The sequence below is a fragment of the Uloborus diversus genome, chromosome 8, assembly GCF_026930045.1.
Source record: "Uloborus diversus isolate 005 chromosome 8, Udiv.v.3.1, whole genome shotgun sequence".
Classification (NCBI taxonomy): Eukaryota; Metazoa; Arthropoda; class Arachnida; order Araneae; family Uloboridae; genus Uloborus; species Uloborus diversus.
This window is the reverse complement of record NC_072738.1, coordinates 48,883,953-48,901,711: the sequence shown is the minus strand read 5'-3', so window position 1 is coordinate 48,901,711 and position 17,759 is coordinate 48,883,953. Positions and strand designations below refer to the sequence as shown.

Genomic DNA, 17,759 nt, shown 5'->3' with positions numbered 1-17,759 from the left:
ATGAACGTATAAATAAAATGGTGAAAATTTCAAAGTAAAATATGTTAAATTAGTTTTCTGGACATCTTATGAAAAGATGGCGGATGAAGTGGAAGTGGAAGTGGAAATAGAACGCTACATTTTTCAATAGGTAGGATTGGCAAAAATGAGCGAGCAGTGAAGTTTTTACTGCTCGTGCGTTCTTGTTGATTCTACTTAATACAAAATGAAGTGTTTTGTTTCTGGTTCCAGTTCATTCTCCTTCTCTCCGTACCACAATTTCTCATACTGGTTTTGGAGTAAAAGCACTTTAAACACTATGCCTGAAAATTTTTCTTTTTGCAATATGGATGCCTCACTTGCCAAATCGACTAACACCATAAAACAAAAATTAGAGAATAGTTATGAAGAAGATGTTATCCATAGGAGTAAATCGGCCCTCGTTTTATTTTCTGCCATTACATGGTCAGAAATGTACAGAACCAAAACTTTAATATAAATGCTCTTGCTCAACCTTGATAAAGCACTATTAAAGTCGAAATGATGATTTTTTCTTTTAAAGTGGAGTTAACCGATTTGGCAATTGGGGCATCCATACAATGCCCTTTTTCTTTCAGTCACAGATATTTGCTACACGCGTCCCTTCACATGGAACATTGCTTCATTGTAGCAATTGAAAAAAAAAAAAGAACAGAAACGACCAGAAATTTTCTTTGAAAAAAACCTTTCCTATTCTAGTTACAATACGCTATGTTCATGCAGTACTAGTTCTATATCCTGAAATATTAGTTATTAGTTAGTAATAATGCAACAATTTTTAAATTGCAAAATTTCGAAGAATTTTTAAATGGAAATGGTATGAACTAATTTTTTTATTTCCCCAACGCTTGGTGAGTCAGTTACAAATTTAGTTTGAACAATTAAATTTCTTTCCAAAAGATTCAATTCTGTAGAGGTATTTTAAAATTTAAAATTTTTTAACTGACGTCACGTTGCTTTATGTTCAGCTTGTCCATCAGCAAGAAATGGACAAGTGAAATGTGCACAGCCTTAAACAGCGACTGAAATCTATGCTGTACCAACTAGGAACACTTGATCCTCCAGAACTCGCGCCGTGAGCTAAATACTCACACCAGAAAGAAATTTTTTAAAAAAAAAATTTTGTTTAATCAAGCATATAGAATGTCTGAAAAGTCCCTGACATATTTTAAAAAATCAAAGAAGAGCAACAAATTGTCGTATGAATATTCGGAAATAAAAAAAAGTGTAATGGGGTCGCTTCCAAAATTTTAAAAGTATTTTTTTTCTGAAAGAGCATGCTTAGAAACATAGGATCTGAACATTTTTAAATAATTTGTTTAAGTTTAATATTTTTAAAAAATACTTAAATCGGCGCGCTTTCAATGTTTATGCTTCTGTCCGATGACATCACAAATGATGAAATGCCATTCAGTGTTGCCATTCACAGAGCAAAATATTTAATTCGCATCTTTACTCACATGCATTGGCAACGATATGGTTGATAGCAAGCGTAGAGCGCAATATTTAATTCTCTTTTTGATTATCATAATGTGGAAGCGCGGTAGAAAGATGCGGCAAAGTGCAACATTTGTGACGTCATCAAGACCACGCCTTGTTTCAAAAATCGAACATTTAAAAAAATTAATTAAAAAATAACTGTTGGGAAAATAAAAGTATTTTCTGGGTCAATGTTATTTTTTTGCTTATTCTATCAATTTCAGTGACAAAAAGTATTATTTTTGACTGAAGGAAACCACCCCATTATAAGTATTCGCTGTATTGTCACAGTAAGGAAAGCAAACGCCATGGGAGGTGTTTAATCATTTTATTAAAGAGAGAGTAAGACCTTTCATTACCATAGTTTAATGTGTGCACCGTTTGTGGACATGGGATGAACTTGAGTACCGTTTATATGTGGTTCGAGCAAGATACGGTGCACGCATTGAACTCTGCTGATAAAAGATATTGATTTCTATTTAGTAAAATGATTAAATACCTCACAAGAGGCTTGTTTTTCTCACTGTGATGATACAGTGATTATGTATAATTACTTCTTATTCTTTCTTTCTTTTTTTTACGATGTCCCAAACAATTCTGGAACCTTTGAAGTGTTACGGTGCGAACCGCATATTCATACGACAATTTGTTGCTTTTCTATGAATTTTTAAAATGCGTCAAGATTGTTTTGAACATCCTGTACTATTTGTTTCATTAAGTAATATTACTTTGTGCAACGTTTGGTGTTGGGATTTAAAAAAAAATAGTCGAAATGTTTCATTTACTAATATTTTTTGAGCGAAATAGACAGTGTGAGAAAAATTCTCACATGAGGATTCTCAGGTCACTCATTTTGACGCGAGTTCTGGAGTGTTAATCACATAAACTGTTACTCATCTGTGGAGAACTAACTCCCTTGCAAAGTGGAAAATTGCTCACCGTGTGGAGAATCAGAGATTATAATTAGGTGTATTGAGACTCGAAAGAAGCATTAATAAAATTTCCTCTTTGCCGCACCTTTCAATAAGTATTATAATTTAGGAGTTCTTGTTGAATCGAAAAAACTACTCAAGTAGAATGTAGTGGAAATGTGACATAATTGTTGAGAGTTTAGGGAACCTATTGATTTGACTGAGCTCGATATTGGATGATATGTAAAAAAAAAAACGTTTCGATGAAAGCTTTCGAAGTTGATTGCAGAGTAACAATTTCAAATGTTACAGATTATTTTGTATTTATCTCCAAGAATTCTATGAAATTTTAACATTTTAGTTGCTTAATGCTAAATACAATACAAAAAAAAAAAATAAATAAATAAAATAAAATAAATAAATAAAATAAAAATAAAAATATAAATAAAAATAATAATAAAAATAAACCTCAGTATAAACTAAATCTTTCCCTTTTTCAGGAACATCCAAATCAAATTCAACCTAGCAAGAAAACACTATGTTACGATGTCAGCTAGTATTTGGGAAATAGTTGAAGTTATTCAAGACATTATAAGGACTGACTTTAAAATTTATTCAAATGTTTTACTTGTCTGTAAAAGTATATTGTGGTTGTTTTCCTATAGAATTTAACAAGAAAAGTAGAACAGTTACGTATCTAGCAAATTTGAATGTACTATTTTTTAATTTCGTATATTACCTATGTTTGATGACACGAAAGGACCATTCTACCCTCACGTGCAGAACAATCAGACTCCTTAACTTCACCAACATTTTTTTCTAAATCTTAATATTGTAGATAAGCAAAGGGGGGGGGGGCAAACTTTTTAATCTATGCGTCACGTACGGGTCATCCAGAGTCAACCTCTTGTAATATGCTACATGAATTAGTTAATATTTCTGCTCTATTTGTATAGCAATGACGAAACAAGCTGCAGATTTTGAAAGCTAACGTTCCAAAGTAAAGAACACATATCTCATTTGTTAAGGAATAATAACTTAGAACGTTGAAAAAATTATTTATAGGGCCACTCCACAAAAAAATAGATTACTTTGTTCCGCACATGACGATTTATATATTTCATTAAAAAGTAATTCTATTAAAGGGTAATGACGAAATTTTTGCTGGAGAAATCACATAAGTTTGCAATTTGTTAAGCAAAAAAAAAAAAGTTTTTTTAGAACCAAATTCGGCAAAATACATTACTAAACACATTTTTCACTCTTAGATTGCACATCTTTGCAACTAACCAGTAACTTAAATTTTAATCAAATTTTGACCATAGCAAAAAATTTCTTTGTACATAAGTGACAAGCATTTAGTTATTAATTAAGCATTTAATTTTTTAGAAGTTGAAGAAAAATGTAGCAAAAAGTGAATAAATATGACAGTTAAGTAAACGTAAAGCCAATAGGAAGTCAATGGAGGAATGCCAAACTTACTGCTTCACTCAGTACTGATATCGTTATTAATTTGAGCAAAAAAAAAAAAAACAAAAATCAATTTGTAATCATGTATTTACTGTTACGCGGGGTTTAGAAAGACTTCGTTCCAAAAAATTTCTAACTAAAATAACACTGTCAAAATCTACGGATCTGATTGGTTAAGCGCGATGACCAATCAGAGTAGTGCTCGTGCATATGTACAAACTCTATCAACAATAGAGTGCGCTCGTAGCAGACGCAATATTCATAGAAATAACTTGCCTTCAATTTGTATCAATTTGCATGATAACCTCACTGCGAATTTGAAAAAGAAAAGTCTTTACCTTGAACAATCTTGTTAAATTATTCAATGCCATGGGGAGAGCACGTGGATTGATTAAAGAAAATGATCCGAGTAAGAGGAGCCTTGAGACAAGGATGAAAAAAAAAAAAAAAGCTTAATCTCTGGAATCTGGCATCGTATGTTATACAAAGAAAACATGAAGTTTTTCTTGAGCTAGACGAGTCTAAGTTAACCATTGTCGATTTTCTGTTCTACACTGTAAAAAAATTCCGAAACGTTACTGAGAACTTCAGTGTAACGTGTCGGGACTTTAATGGTTTTTATCCACTTCCTGGAAAAATCAAGTGTCATTGCCAAAAAGTTTCCTGAATAGCTACAAGTTGCACGAATGCACACTTCTCACTGGTGTAAAAAATATTTTTAGCTCCCAGTTTAAAGATTAACTTAGCGTATTTATGAAGTGAATCTGCTTCAGGTTACTTAGGCCCGTCCATGCTGATTATAAGCTTCCAGAGGGAGCGAATAAGTACGGACTACGCTGCTTTGCAAGAATTGCAGGCGAGTAAAATTTTCCATACCTGTTTGCAATTCTGGCTTAGCTTTGGCCATGTTTGCAATACTGCTGTTTGCAAACATCCTTGATAAATCAGGAAGGTGCAAAGCTATGATATTATGTCTTACTAAGTTAACTCTAATTTTCCGGAGACAGGCCTGGCTTTTAACGGGAAGATTTCTGAATTTTTCAGGAAGCTTCCGAAATAATTTCAGTAAGGTTACTGAATATTAATGGAAAACGTTCCTGGTTTTTGAAAGTTATGTTGCTGGCAGAAATTGGGCACATCAGCTGCCCATTATTTTCCAGGAACGTTTCTGAATCGTTTTTACAGTGTAACATCCGCTAAATATCGTTCTAGATCAGTTTCGGAGCAACTCATAATCTACCTCATTTCAAGAATGGAATCACGCTGCGAAGCCTATATATCGGTTAGAGGGGACCTCATACCCGAGGATCCCTTTTTCTATCACAGTAGTGGCTTGTCCAGAGTAGGGAGTCACTACTGTGATAGGAAAAGAGACCCTCGGGTAGGGGGAGGAGAGAGAACCATAACACCTATTACACTATATTTTGTTTGGTTTTGCAACCGCTATTTCATGCCTTTCGACTTTAACGAGTGTTGTTCATGATCATGCATGTGTATTTTAAATGATGGATGAATATTTGTTTTGAATTGTATCAATGAATGTACATACCAAATTTCATTAAAATGGGCCCAATAGTGCTGGAGATAATTGACCAAATCTTAAAATTCTCTTAATTTTGCACATTAGTTTATAAAGTTAGAATAAGTAGTTTCAGTTGGGGTGAAGGGAAACATAGGGAAAAGGGAAACGAACTCTATTACCACATTTGTGGGAATTTTTGAAACTAAATAACACCATTAAACTTCCGACTCCAACGAGTATTGTTCATGATCATGAGTATGTATTTTAAATGTTGGATGAATATTTGCTTTCTATTGTATCAATGAATGCACACACCAAATTTCATTAAAATCGGCCCAGTAATTCTGGAGATAATTGACCAAATCTTAAAAATTCTCTTAATTTTGCTCATTAGTTTATAAAGTTAGAATAAGTAAGTTCAGTTGGGGTGAAGGGAAACATAGGAAAAAGGGAAACGAACTATGTTACCACACTAGCGGGAATTTTTGAAAATAAACTGTTGGTGAGTGAAGACTAGGTAACATATAGAAGACATTCTCAGAGATTCATGTGCATCCAAAAAAATATGCATGCGTCATCATTGTTGAAAGATTACAATGTGAAAAATGTTTTTTTTTTTTTTTTTTTTTAAAGTTAACTAATCTTACATTTTCCTCTCCAGAAAGTCATCAAAAGTGGAGCAACTGGTTTCAACTACTTTTATTTGGCACGTAGAATTAGATAAGTATAACTTCCATTTGGGGTCTCTGTGGCTCTGTGGTAAAGCTTTCTCTTCTAAGCCGGATGTCGTGGATTCGATTCCCGCCGATGCCCTGGGTGTTATTTCCTTCTCTTGTGTAGCAAATCATTCCTGTGTATGTCCGTAGGCAAGGTTCTTGGCACGCAGTCCTCAATGTATGTGAAGCTGTTTAGCTTCTAAATAAATTAATAAATAAAATAATTTCCATTTTGATGAACATTATACTTGTCTTTTACATAAATTCAGAACATGAATTTTTCCATGATTTTTCTTTTAAACTGAATTTAGATTAATTTGGAAGATTCAGCGGGTCGCATGCGACCTACTCACCACACATTAAGTACTCTTGGTGTACACCTTCATAAGTTTCTAAACCGAATGCGTATAGCGCGATTACCTACCCATATTAACCTCAGCATGGGGTCTTTCCATCTACCTTGTGGGGAAAAGGAAACGCGATTTCATTTGCTAGCAAGCCGTCATAAAGTCCAGTTGTTCATATTCAGTTACGTTACTCTCAGAGAGTGACTGGTCAGTCTCCGAATCTTAAGCTGTCTTGGACACAATATGCAAAATTTGATGTCTCAATTTATCTAACAGAATGGGAAGGACCTAAAACTGAAACATCGAAGTTCTGTTCCCCTTTACCTCAACTGACCCTACATTGTGAAAACTGCGAGTTACCTTTAGGGTGACACGTTATTGCACCAGAAGCACCTCCTTACGGATTCAAATGTCGTTTTCAAGCTTACCACTTGGGGTGTCATAGGAAGCCAAACGGCACTCATACGAGTACCACTAGTGCTGCAACGTTTCACCTAAAATGTGCCACATGCAACCTGCAGTTTTAACAGCGTATATGGTGAAAGCTTGTCCCAAACAAACTTACAACAAGACAGAGCAAATAAAAGCTGTTACAAATAAGAGTAGTCCATTTTTGTTATTACAGGGTGTCCTGAAAAAGACTGTTTTCAAAAATTTATAACAATAAAATAGTTAATGATAAAACAATTTTTGCGGACAATTCATGTGGTGGGCCTTGAGTTTCGTCCAGAGATGGGCAGATTCGTATTCGTAAATCCAAATCCGAATTTGATTCACAGTACCTTAACGTGTCAATCCGAATATGAATACATTCGTATTCACAAGTGTGAATCCGAATACGAAATTCGGATTCATACCTATGAATCCGAATCCGAATCTATTCAGATTCAAACCTATGAATCCAAATCATTTCTGATTTACATCTGTGAATACGAATCCATTTGGATTCACACTTGGATTCACTAAAAAATTCAATTCAAAAGCCCAATATAAATAAATAAATGTCTGTCTGCACCTCGCTACAGGTCGAGTTTTTGGTGTTAGTGGATTTCTGAAGAAAAGTGACGATATTGTTATGGGTCCAAAAATTTTAAAAATGGAATTCTACCCAAGTCATGTAAATTGAAACTTGATTTGTTTTTATAATTTTATCACAGATAATTTATCTCAATTTCACAACTTTAAAATATAATGAATATACAGTGATTGATGTTACAAAGGATAAAACTTGATTGTAAAAATTTGTTGATGTTACAGATACTTGTACCGTTGAAAATGCAGATTCTCTCTGAAACGTTTCGTTAAAAGAACAAATATATTATGATGGAAGAAAACGGCTTTTGATTCAATAATACAAACATACATTTCAACACTCCATCTCCGGAAGAAAGCACCGATCACAAAGATAATTATTTACTAATAGTTCTACAAACCAAATTTTTCACGAAAAAACAGAAAATGCGTAAAAGAAAGCTGGGTTGTATTTTGTACTTCGCATTTATTTTCAACTATCGCAATCGTTGACTACTGCGAAAACGTTCTTTTTTGTACCAATGAGTTCTATAATAGGGTAGAGCAACGACTCGTATACTGCTTCCATTGGCCGCCATGACCAAGCACGGAGACCGATTTGAGAGAGATTAGAGTGGCAAGAACGGTAGTTTCGTTATGAAACGTAATGAAATTCAAGCGGCGATAAATGTTTTTTAGCGTCAAATTGCTTATAATTTTCCTCAAATGCAATTTTAAATGGAAATAACGATGGGATCTGCTGGAAATTTTTGTCAAATAATTTGAGGTTAAACTGTATAAAAAGTTTTAATGAATGATGTATAAAAACATAATGCACTGACAGAATACAGTGATTTTCAACAGATAAATTGGGAAATTTTTAATCAGTACTCAAGAACAGCAAAAATCTCTACATATTTTATTAAACAGACTATAAAATAGTGTTTAAATTGTTGAATCTTACTTCATAACAGGGTTGATAAAAATCAGGATTTTTAAATATATATATATATATAAACTCGGATTTTTTTTATTTAAATCGGATTTTTCTGATTTAAATAGAATTTTTGAAAATTAAATTTATTTAAATATAATATTTGATACCAACAAGTTGAAATGCTCAAGTTAGATGTTAAATTAGATAATTCTTTTCCTATATATGGTTAAAAATTCATAAAATCTAAGTTTGAGTAATTCAGAAATCAGTAAAAAATAATTACACATCTGAGCTTAATAAAATCTTGCTACAATATAAAGTCCCATATCCATATGGGTGTATTCCCAGAAATTTTTTAACAATCAAAATAAATAACACCTTTCTTTTTTCTAAGGAAAAAAAGGAAATAATATGGAAGTACATAAACTGAGAAAGAATAAAAATAGCGTAGAACATTAAATTATTTTTCTTTTTTTTTTTTTGGAAAAATAATACCTGAAATAAAATGCACGAAGAAAAAAAGGAAACCATATGCTTCTTGTATTTTAAATATTTTAATAAAACTCATCAAGGACTGAAAAGAAGACTGTTTTTTAGAATTATTATCTTATAAAACGCATGCATATTTTTTTTCTCACTGTTTTAACTTACTGTAAGTTGAGGAGGATTGTATGTTTGTTTTTTAGTGAATAAGTAAATAACTTAACTAGGGTGGTTCAAAAATACATGTAAAAAAAGTTTCTGGTAGGTAACAGGACACCCCTCAATATTTTTAGACTTGTGGATAGTAATATACCGAAAGAATTTTGACTTCTTATTTCAAATGAAAGAGAGTGCTCAACTCCTTCCCCCAAACATCGTAAGTATGGGGAGGTACGTTAAAAATTACATTGAACTGAAATAACAATGCTACATATTTTAATATACAAAAGTAATATGCACATACATTGCAAAAAAAATTATTTACAAAAACACAGCTGGGGAAATTAAATGATTCCAAATTTGTGACATTTTCCATGCTACGACTAATGTTAAATTGAGCACCCTCTTAAAATTTGAGTAAGAAACTAAAACTTTTACAGTATAATACTATTAGTAAGTCTGAAAAAAAAATAGGGTGTGTAATGGATTCTAGCTAAAAAAAGTTTTTTTGAACCACTCTAAGCTTAACTCTTAATAGGTACGTATCCAATTTAATTTATTATTTTTAATTTCATTGAAAGGTAATCTGCAAGTTTTTTCTTTTTTAATGTTAATTGCTACTATGATTTTTTAATATTTTTCTTCGGTTTCAATTACATTTATTTAATAACAATATGAATTTTTTTGTTTCTTTTGTAAGATTACTTATTATTCCGAGGAAAATTCTTTGAATTCGGAATGCGAACCTTTTCAGAAATTGCGATTTTCGCTTAGATCAGCACTAACTGGTGATTTTTTCAAGCCGGTGAGTGATAATGCCGATGCTATTTCCCTGGAAAGAGCCTCTCATAAATCTATTCGAGCTTTATGTTTAAAATGTGATGTGAATGTTTCCTCAAAAACTAAAGAAGTTCAGGTGAACATTTTGAATACTTCGAATTTAATACGCCATTTACAGCGATACCACTACACTGATACTGTGGAAGAATTCAAAGCTAGTCTTATATCTGCTAGAGAAGAATTCGTTATCACGAACCCCCTAGGGAAGTCCCTAACTTGGGAGAATGAACATTTTTTTTTTGTTTTATTTTTAAAGGGACAAATCTACACACTTATACCTTGTCTTGAAGGGACGTAGTAAGGCACATCCTGAAAATAGAATACTTCGTTCGAATTTAAAACGTATGTTTAATATGCTACTAGAGGTAAAAGGTCAAAACTGTCCCAAGTATGGGCACTTGACTGTACGAAAAATTAGCGAAAATGTTTAGTGTTCATGACCATAAAATCATGATTTTTAACTTTTTATGGACTTCTAAAACCTGGGTCCAGTAGTATTCGACTTTGGGGCTCCAAATAGTAGGAAGTTCATTTTCGGGTCAATTACTTAGTTTGACGCCAATAAATATACATCCAAAACCTCGCTAACACCCAAAACTCGAACTGTAGCGAGGTACAAAGAAACATTTATTTATTTATATTGGCCTTTTAAATTGAATTTTTCAGTGAATCCAAGTGTGAATCCAAATGGATTCGTATTCATAGATGTGAATCAGAAATGATTTGGATTCATAGGTCTGAATCCGAATAGATTCAGATTCGGATTCATAGGTATGAATCCGAATTTCGTATTCGGATTCACATTAGCAAACATGAATCTATTCGAATTCACACTTGTAAATACGAATGTATTCGTATTCGGATTGACACGTTAAGGTGCTGTGAATCAAATTCGGATTCGGATTTACGAATACGAATCTGCCCATCTCTGGTTTCGTCCCCCAAAGTTAAAAATTTAGTTCAAGAATTTTCCAATAGATGGCGCTGCAGACTGTAAGAAAGTAAATTAGAAAAAGACAGAAAATTACATCACTGATTTTTGAAAAAAATTTTTAATAAACAAAATTACGAACAATATTTTCAAAATGCCTGCCGCCGGCTGCAAGCACATGTCGAAATCGGTGGAAAAATCGGCGAATTCCAATAATTATTTTTTGAGAGGCTTACTATCTGCAGCGCCATCTATTGAAAACATTTTGAACTAAAATTTGAAACTTACGGTCCACCACATGAATTTTCTGCAAAAATTATTATTTCATCATTAACCATTTTCCTGTTATAAATTTTTGAAAACAGTCATTTTCAGGACACCCTGTATTTCTACAGTGTGATTTTTCTTCGAACAATTACTAATCATCTTGAACTCCGAATCTCATCACAGTTCAGTAAACTTACCGCTTCCCACGTACATTCGATGAGCGGCCTGGTGAGGCTGAACACTTCGGAAAGCTTCCTCCCCGCGATGTCCGGCATGATGGCTCGAAGACTCTTGCCGATGGTTTTGATGTTGAGGCCTGAATCGAAGACGAGGCAGAAGGGGAAGATCTCGAGGAAGAGGAAGGCCTTGATGGGCAGCATGAGCCTGTCCACCCGGCTCGCCGTCCGATTCTGTTCCAGCTGGAAGGCTCTGTTGTCGAAGGAAAGCTGCATGATGACGTGGATGGCCGCGACAGAGCTTTCGTGACTTAGAACGTGTACGTCGACGGCGGTGTCGTAGAAATGTCTACCCACCTCCTAAGGGCGAGGGAAGAAGTCTTAGATTAGGATGAAACATCAGATTAATGTACTTTACGAAAAATAGAATAATAGTTGAGAAAACTAAAAAAAAAAAAAAAAAAGCACGCTTTTGTAGCAAAATGAACTTAAAAGTAAAAAATAATCTTTGGGTGATAGTAATTGACCAAACACTTAATTTTAATGCAATAAAAAAAAACCATGGGGTGCTGTCTATTTACATTTTTGCATAAACAACAAATGGAAGAAATTTAAGACAACTGATAAGACCCCCCCCCCTCACGCTTTTTGTATTACAATAAAATTAAGTGTTTGGTCAATTACTATTATTATCCAAAGATTATTTTTTACTTTTTAATTCATTTTAAGCATGTGTTTTTTTAGTTTTTTACACTGGTTTTTTATTTTCTTGTTTTTAGTTTATCTTGTTTTACGAAAAAATATTCATTTCAAGATAATCTTTTATATTCATGAAATTTGCCCAAAAAAAGGCGACTAAAGGTCTTGAACAGCATGTGAAACGTGGTCTTTCGAACTCCAAAAAGAATAACTATACCCTTTAAAGTGTAATATAGCCGAGCTCTTAAACATTCAACTGCGCTGATAAATTGCCTGTCGAGTAATTGTCTAATCCGGCTAATCCATCTCAGTCATCGATGTATGTGTGCGGAAACCATATTTACATTACTTTGAAAATTTGAGATACATTTTAATATAAGTATTGTTCAACAATGGTCTGATCAACAATGAATTGCCAATTTAAAACTCACCTAAATTTTAGCATGAAATTAGTTAAAAACAACAATAACTCTTGTTCTAATTACCTTGGAACAATGGAGCAAATTTTGTCTGATGCAGAAAAATCAAAGGTTTTTATTGATATTTTAAAATAATTTTTGCAAGCTATATTTAAAAATAATTTTTAATGTATTTTTTTCTTCACATTGTTGGAATTCAGACCGAAATATTGATTAAAATTGAAATAAACTAAAAATTAATAGTTAATTAATAAATTGAATATAGAATATTGCATTGTCATCGAGTCTAAGGTCGCGTGCCGAATTTCAAAAGAATCCGATCGCAGGAAGTGAGCAAAATTTGAGCTGCAAGATTACGTTACAAGATACATACATACAGGTGAAGCTAATAAAAGCGTGTTAATAAAAAGAGGCAACAGTGTAACAGTAGTAAACAACGTAAATTCACCACCAATAAGTATTAATTGCTGACATGTATTTCAGGGCTTCTAGGAATAACTTTTTCAATGCAATGAAGCGAGAGATTTGGGATGTAAAGTAGACATGAAGCTCATACTTCCTTGGATTGTAAAAGAGGATAACTAAAAACCTAAAACACGTGACTGCTGTAAATGCAAATAATTTTATGTATAATTTTCCGTTCTGAAACCATGTACCTTAAATCACTTCAACATACGATGTTTTATAATGCGTCATTACAAAATTTGTTTATATTTTATCACTTTGTATGAACGAAAATCTATGCTACGTATTTCAATGGACAGAATACTTTATAATAATATTCTGCGTACTGTATTTTTATGGACAATATGCGATTCAAAATAATACCCATAAATTGTGTCTACAAATTTTGCAAGGATGAAGAATAATTTTGTGCAGTTTGAACTTCTTACAGCATCAGAACTTTTTGGTAACTGGTTATGTTGAAGGATTCGTCTCTTTTTTCTTTTTGTTAAACTAGCTTCCCAAACGTGTTGCTTTAGAACCTGTTCACCAAATTTCTCAATTAAGTCCAAATTGCTATTATTATTGTTGGTAACAAACTTAAATTCACTTTATATTGCCACGTAAAAAAATTTTTTCAGTAAGGAATGTAAAATAATTTCATGTTCTTCAGAGCATAAAATTATTTTCCAAAAAAAAAAAAAAAAAAATAATAATAATAAAATAAATCTATTATGTAAGCAATGTACGTAATTATTACTTTCCAAAAAATATTTTCTTGGGATTAATATTTCCAAAAAGAAAAAAAAAAGTCTTAGATTTTATGTTGTGGTCCTTTTTAGCCCTGTGTTGCTTAAAAACTTTACGTAATGGACAAAAACTGATGTCGTTTCGGACTCATGAACCAAAAGTTAGTCAAAAATAAGTTACAGATCCAAATCAGCAAAATCATTGTTCTCTAGTGTAATAGTTTCTGAAGAAAAAAATCTTACCTTGATCTGCCCAATGGTATACCAGAGGAAGCCCCTTCTGGTGCTTCTGTAGTGTAAGGTCAGGCCTGTGGACGTCTCCCTCTCACAGAAAAAGGAGGGGGCTTTCATTCTGGGGTAACTAAACTTGAGGTATTCGTGCAAGTTGTCCAGGCCGTTCAGGAAGTCCCGCATGTGACGACCCAGAACTGATAGCACGCGGTCGTAGCCGTAGTGGCCGACAAAGGAAACGAAGTAGACTCCCATGCCTTCTAGAAACTCCTTCTCTGGAATGCCCAGTACCTGGAAAAAAAAGCCCAAGATTAGGTACAGTAAACTCTCGATTATCCGCGGAATTGAGAGGCGCAAGTGTCGCGGATTATAAAAATTGCGGATAAAGGACCGCAAAAAGGCTAAAATGAGGGACTAATAAGGGAAAAATTCTTGTTCCTTAAAAACTTGGCTGTATTGATGCATAATACTTTCTACAAACAGTGAAAATATATACAGTACAGTAAAAATATTTTGTGTTATTACTCAACTAACATCAATAAAAAAACAAGTGTGTGTACGATGAAGAAAGCGCAATAAATAAATAAATAAATAAATAAATAAGCAGATATATAAATAAAACAAAAAGAACCGAGTTTAAATCTGCAATTTTTCGAAAAAAAAAAAAAAGTCTTCGGTGTTTCCTTTTTGCTACGAAACTACATGCTTTTGATTATTAAATGCCTAGCGGATAATTAGAACTGTATGTACCTTGTCATTGAAGATGAAACAACTTCCTTTTTACACAAAAGAATAAGTAAAACATCGCAAAATAGCAGTGACTGTTTGAAAACGAAAAAAATATCTGAGTGAACCTCGCTTAGTGGGCATCTCCTAAAGGTGTGATTGTCCTTTCTAGGATGCAAGCAAAGCTCGTGGATTTAGTACATTGAGATAAGTTAAAAAAAAAAAAATGTGTTGTAGGTACACAATACCGTCAGAAATGAAAGAACAAATTCATAAAGTAAACACAATAGTGCTATATTTACGAGGGTCGATCAAAAAGTAAGGTTCCCTTCAATTTTAAATATTCAGCACTGTCGATTCTCATTAAAATTTACATCGTTAAAAAGAAAAAAAAGTTTCTCTATTTTTATACATAATCGCCATCTTTTTCTGTGCATTATTATCGACGGTGCCTTAACTTCTGTATCGAGTGTCACATAGTTCTACCTCCAGAGTGGGACATGATAGTTACCAAACCACTCCACTCTTGATTGCAGTCCGGCGCTCAAGTCCAGTTGATTACCGACGACGAAGTCAAAAAAGGGTTGAAACGCTTCCTCGACGGGTTGGCGATGGAATTCTGTGACACTCGATACAGAAGTTAGGGCACCGTTGACAATAATGCACAGAAAAAGATGGCGATTATGTATAAAATAGAGATACGTTCTTTCTTTCCAACGATGTAAGTTCAATGAAAATAGACAGTGCTGTACATTTGTAAACTTGATGGGAACCGTACTTTTGGATCGACCCTCGTATATGAGATAAATGTATCGGCAAGTAAAAATTCTTATTGCTCTGAAGAAATAAGAATACTTCTCCTTTCCAGGATAAGTTAAAATGTCTCCGTAACAAGAACCCAGGGGATTTATTTGGGGGTTAAAATTGGCAGATATATTTAACTAAAAATAATTATTTCAAAAGGTAATGAACAAAATGTTTTGTTCAAGAAATCACTCATGCGTTTGTGATTTCTTAAACAAAAAATTTTGGTCCATTACCTTTTCAAACATATTAGCTCTCACGTGCGGCACCAAATCCCTTTTTTTTCGTGGAACGGCCCTAAAGCAGTCACGCTTTGGGAGAAAAACATTCGATTATGGAACACGTTCGAAATGTTCGACCAACCTCTGTAGTTAAAGACGTTAGAAACAAAACAACATCTTTTCGGGTTGATATTTACCCTCTCCCTCCCCGTTTTTGTTTAATTCTTACGTTTGTTCATAAGATTTAGATGTATGGATAGACGAAAGTGTCATGATTGTTATTGTCATTAACAAATATTATTCATCATTAAAGAAAAGTTCCCGATGTAGGTCTTAATTGTGCAGCAAAACATCTGATCATGGGTGTGGAACATAATAATATAGGTGTAGTCAAGTTTCAAAAAGGGAGTCGATTAAGAGAAAATTACATACCGCTCCGAAGCTTTGATAGTAGTAGTAATAGCATTACTTCACGCTCCAATTTAGATTCCATGCAGACACATTTTACGTTTAGGTATTACTGATGAAACATAGAACTGATCACAGGTGCAAAAAAAATATATTATATTATTTATATAAGGCAAATAAATAAATAAAATAAATAAATAAATGAATAAAAAAATAAATGAAGGAAGGAAAAGATTGCTTGACCTGTATTAGCCATTAGCAGCAGGGCATAATCTATATATATATAAATGAATGTTTGTCTGTATGTCATCCATGAACTCAAAAACTACCCGGCAGATTTGGCTGAAACTTTCACCGTTTGTTATTTTTGGTACTGGGAATGTTTATAGACCAGTTCGAAAAAAATTCGATCGATAGTTCCTTTTTTATTCCAATTTAAGTCACAATCCATTGGATAAATACGAATAAAATTATCAGCTGCAGAAATTAATTCGTGTGAAAGATCTCATTGATAAGAAGTTAGCTGTTGCCGTTTTTCTTGAGTTTGAACAAATAAATTCTTACTTTATTGTTTTATGGCTTTTCATGCAACGGGGGGATTTAAAACTTTTTCTATTTGATATTTTTAGCGATTGATTGATCTTGCAAACTGCGTGAGTACAAAATTTGAGTATAGTCACGGCTTCACTTGATACATGTTTCTATAAGACGCGATAAGACGCGTATCGAGTGAAGCCTTGGTATAGTAAGCTAATCGGGACTTTTAGACACGCGATTTAGACACGTGTCACATGAATTTTGAAACAAAAAAAAAAAAAAAAAAAAAGCGAACGATATGTGCCATTTCGAGTCGAGAGTGAAGAATTTGTATAGATTGTGCGTATTTTTGACATTCAATATTTACAATATTGTGCGTATTTTTGACATTCCGAACGTATTTGCTGTGCAGGTTTTTTTTTTTTTTTTTTGGTAGCATCGTATACCATCGGCGACTTGGCGACATCTTATAAATCATTGTCATGAAAATCAGTATAATGATGTTTTTTTTGTTGGCGTAGCAACGCGCGTCGGGTACAGCTAGTCTTATCATAAATTAACAATAAGAAAATGTTACCAAATTTCTTTTGAAAACTATTTTTTCCGAGACTAAAAATGCCAAGAGTGAAATTTCGGTTTTATTGTTCAAACAATAAAATTAAGAAATTTCACCTTATTCTGGTGCTATCGCACAATCCAAACACTGTAACGAGGGCTCAATTTCTAGCAAGAGAAGTGCAGGGTCTTAGAGGAGCATTCAACTTGATGAAAACTCGATCGAATCAAATAAGATCAATTATATCTACCAATAGCACAGCAAGAAATTTGCTTTGCTATCCCCAGAAGAAAATTTCGCTCAAATGGTAGATAAAATTTCCATCGAATAGAACACAATCGAGATCAATGAGCCCCATAGTCTTATTTTCTCTCTTTAATATCCTGATTTACACCTAACGCGTGAAAATACATTTAAACTAAACGAACTGTACACCTTGAGCTCTCATGTAAATTAAGCAGTACTATAAAAAATAAACTAATCTCAATTTCACACAGAAAATAATGCCGATGTGTATAAGCATTAATTGAAAAGAATATAAGAGCCTCTACTTGTCACATTATTATTCGTTTGATATTTCAAGTCAAATGAAATGCAGAGCAAACTAGCCCCAGCGTCTGGCAAAAATGATTAATTTAAAAGTTTGTCACGTTTTACGCACTCAGAAAGAATACTAATAGGCCATAAAACACATAAAA

General features: G+C 33.2%; 1 protein-coding gene across 1 annotated transcript in view; it reads right to left on the bottom strand.

The window, feature by feature from the left end:
* Positions 1 to 17,759, bottom strand: part of LOC129228351 (soluble guanylate cyclase 88E-like) — a 173,237-nt gene that overhangs the window by 66,769 nt on the left and 88,709 nt on the right. Inside the window, exons 2-3 of the mRNA XM_054863030.1 lie at positions 13,822 to 14,100; positions 11,289 to 11,627 (exon numbers count right to left, since the gene is read on the bottom strand). Coding sequence (XP_054719005.1) covers positions 11,289 to 11,627; positions 13,822 to 14,100 — 618 coding nt within the window. The remainder of the gene's footprint in view (positions 1 to 11,288; positions 11,628 to 13,821; positions 14,101 to 17,759) is intronic.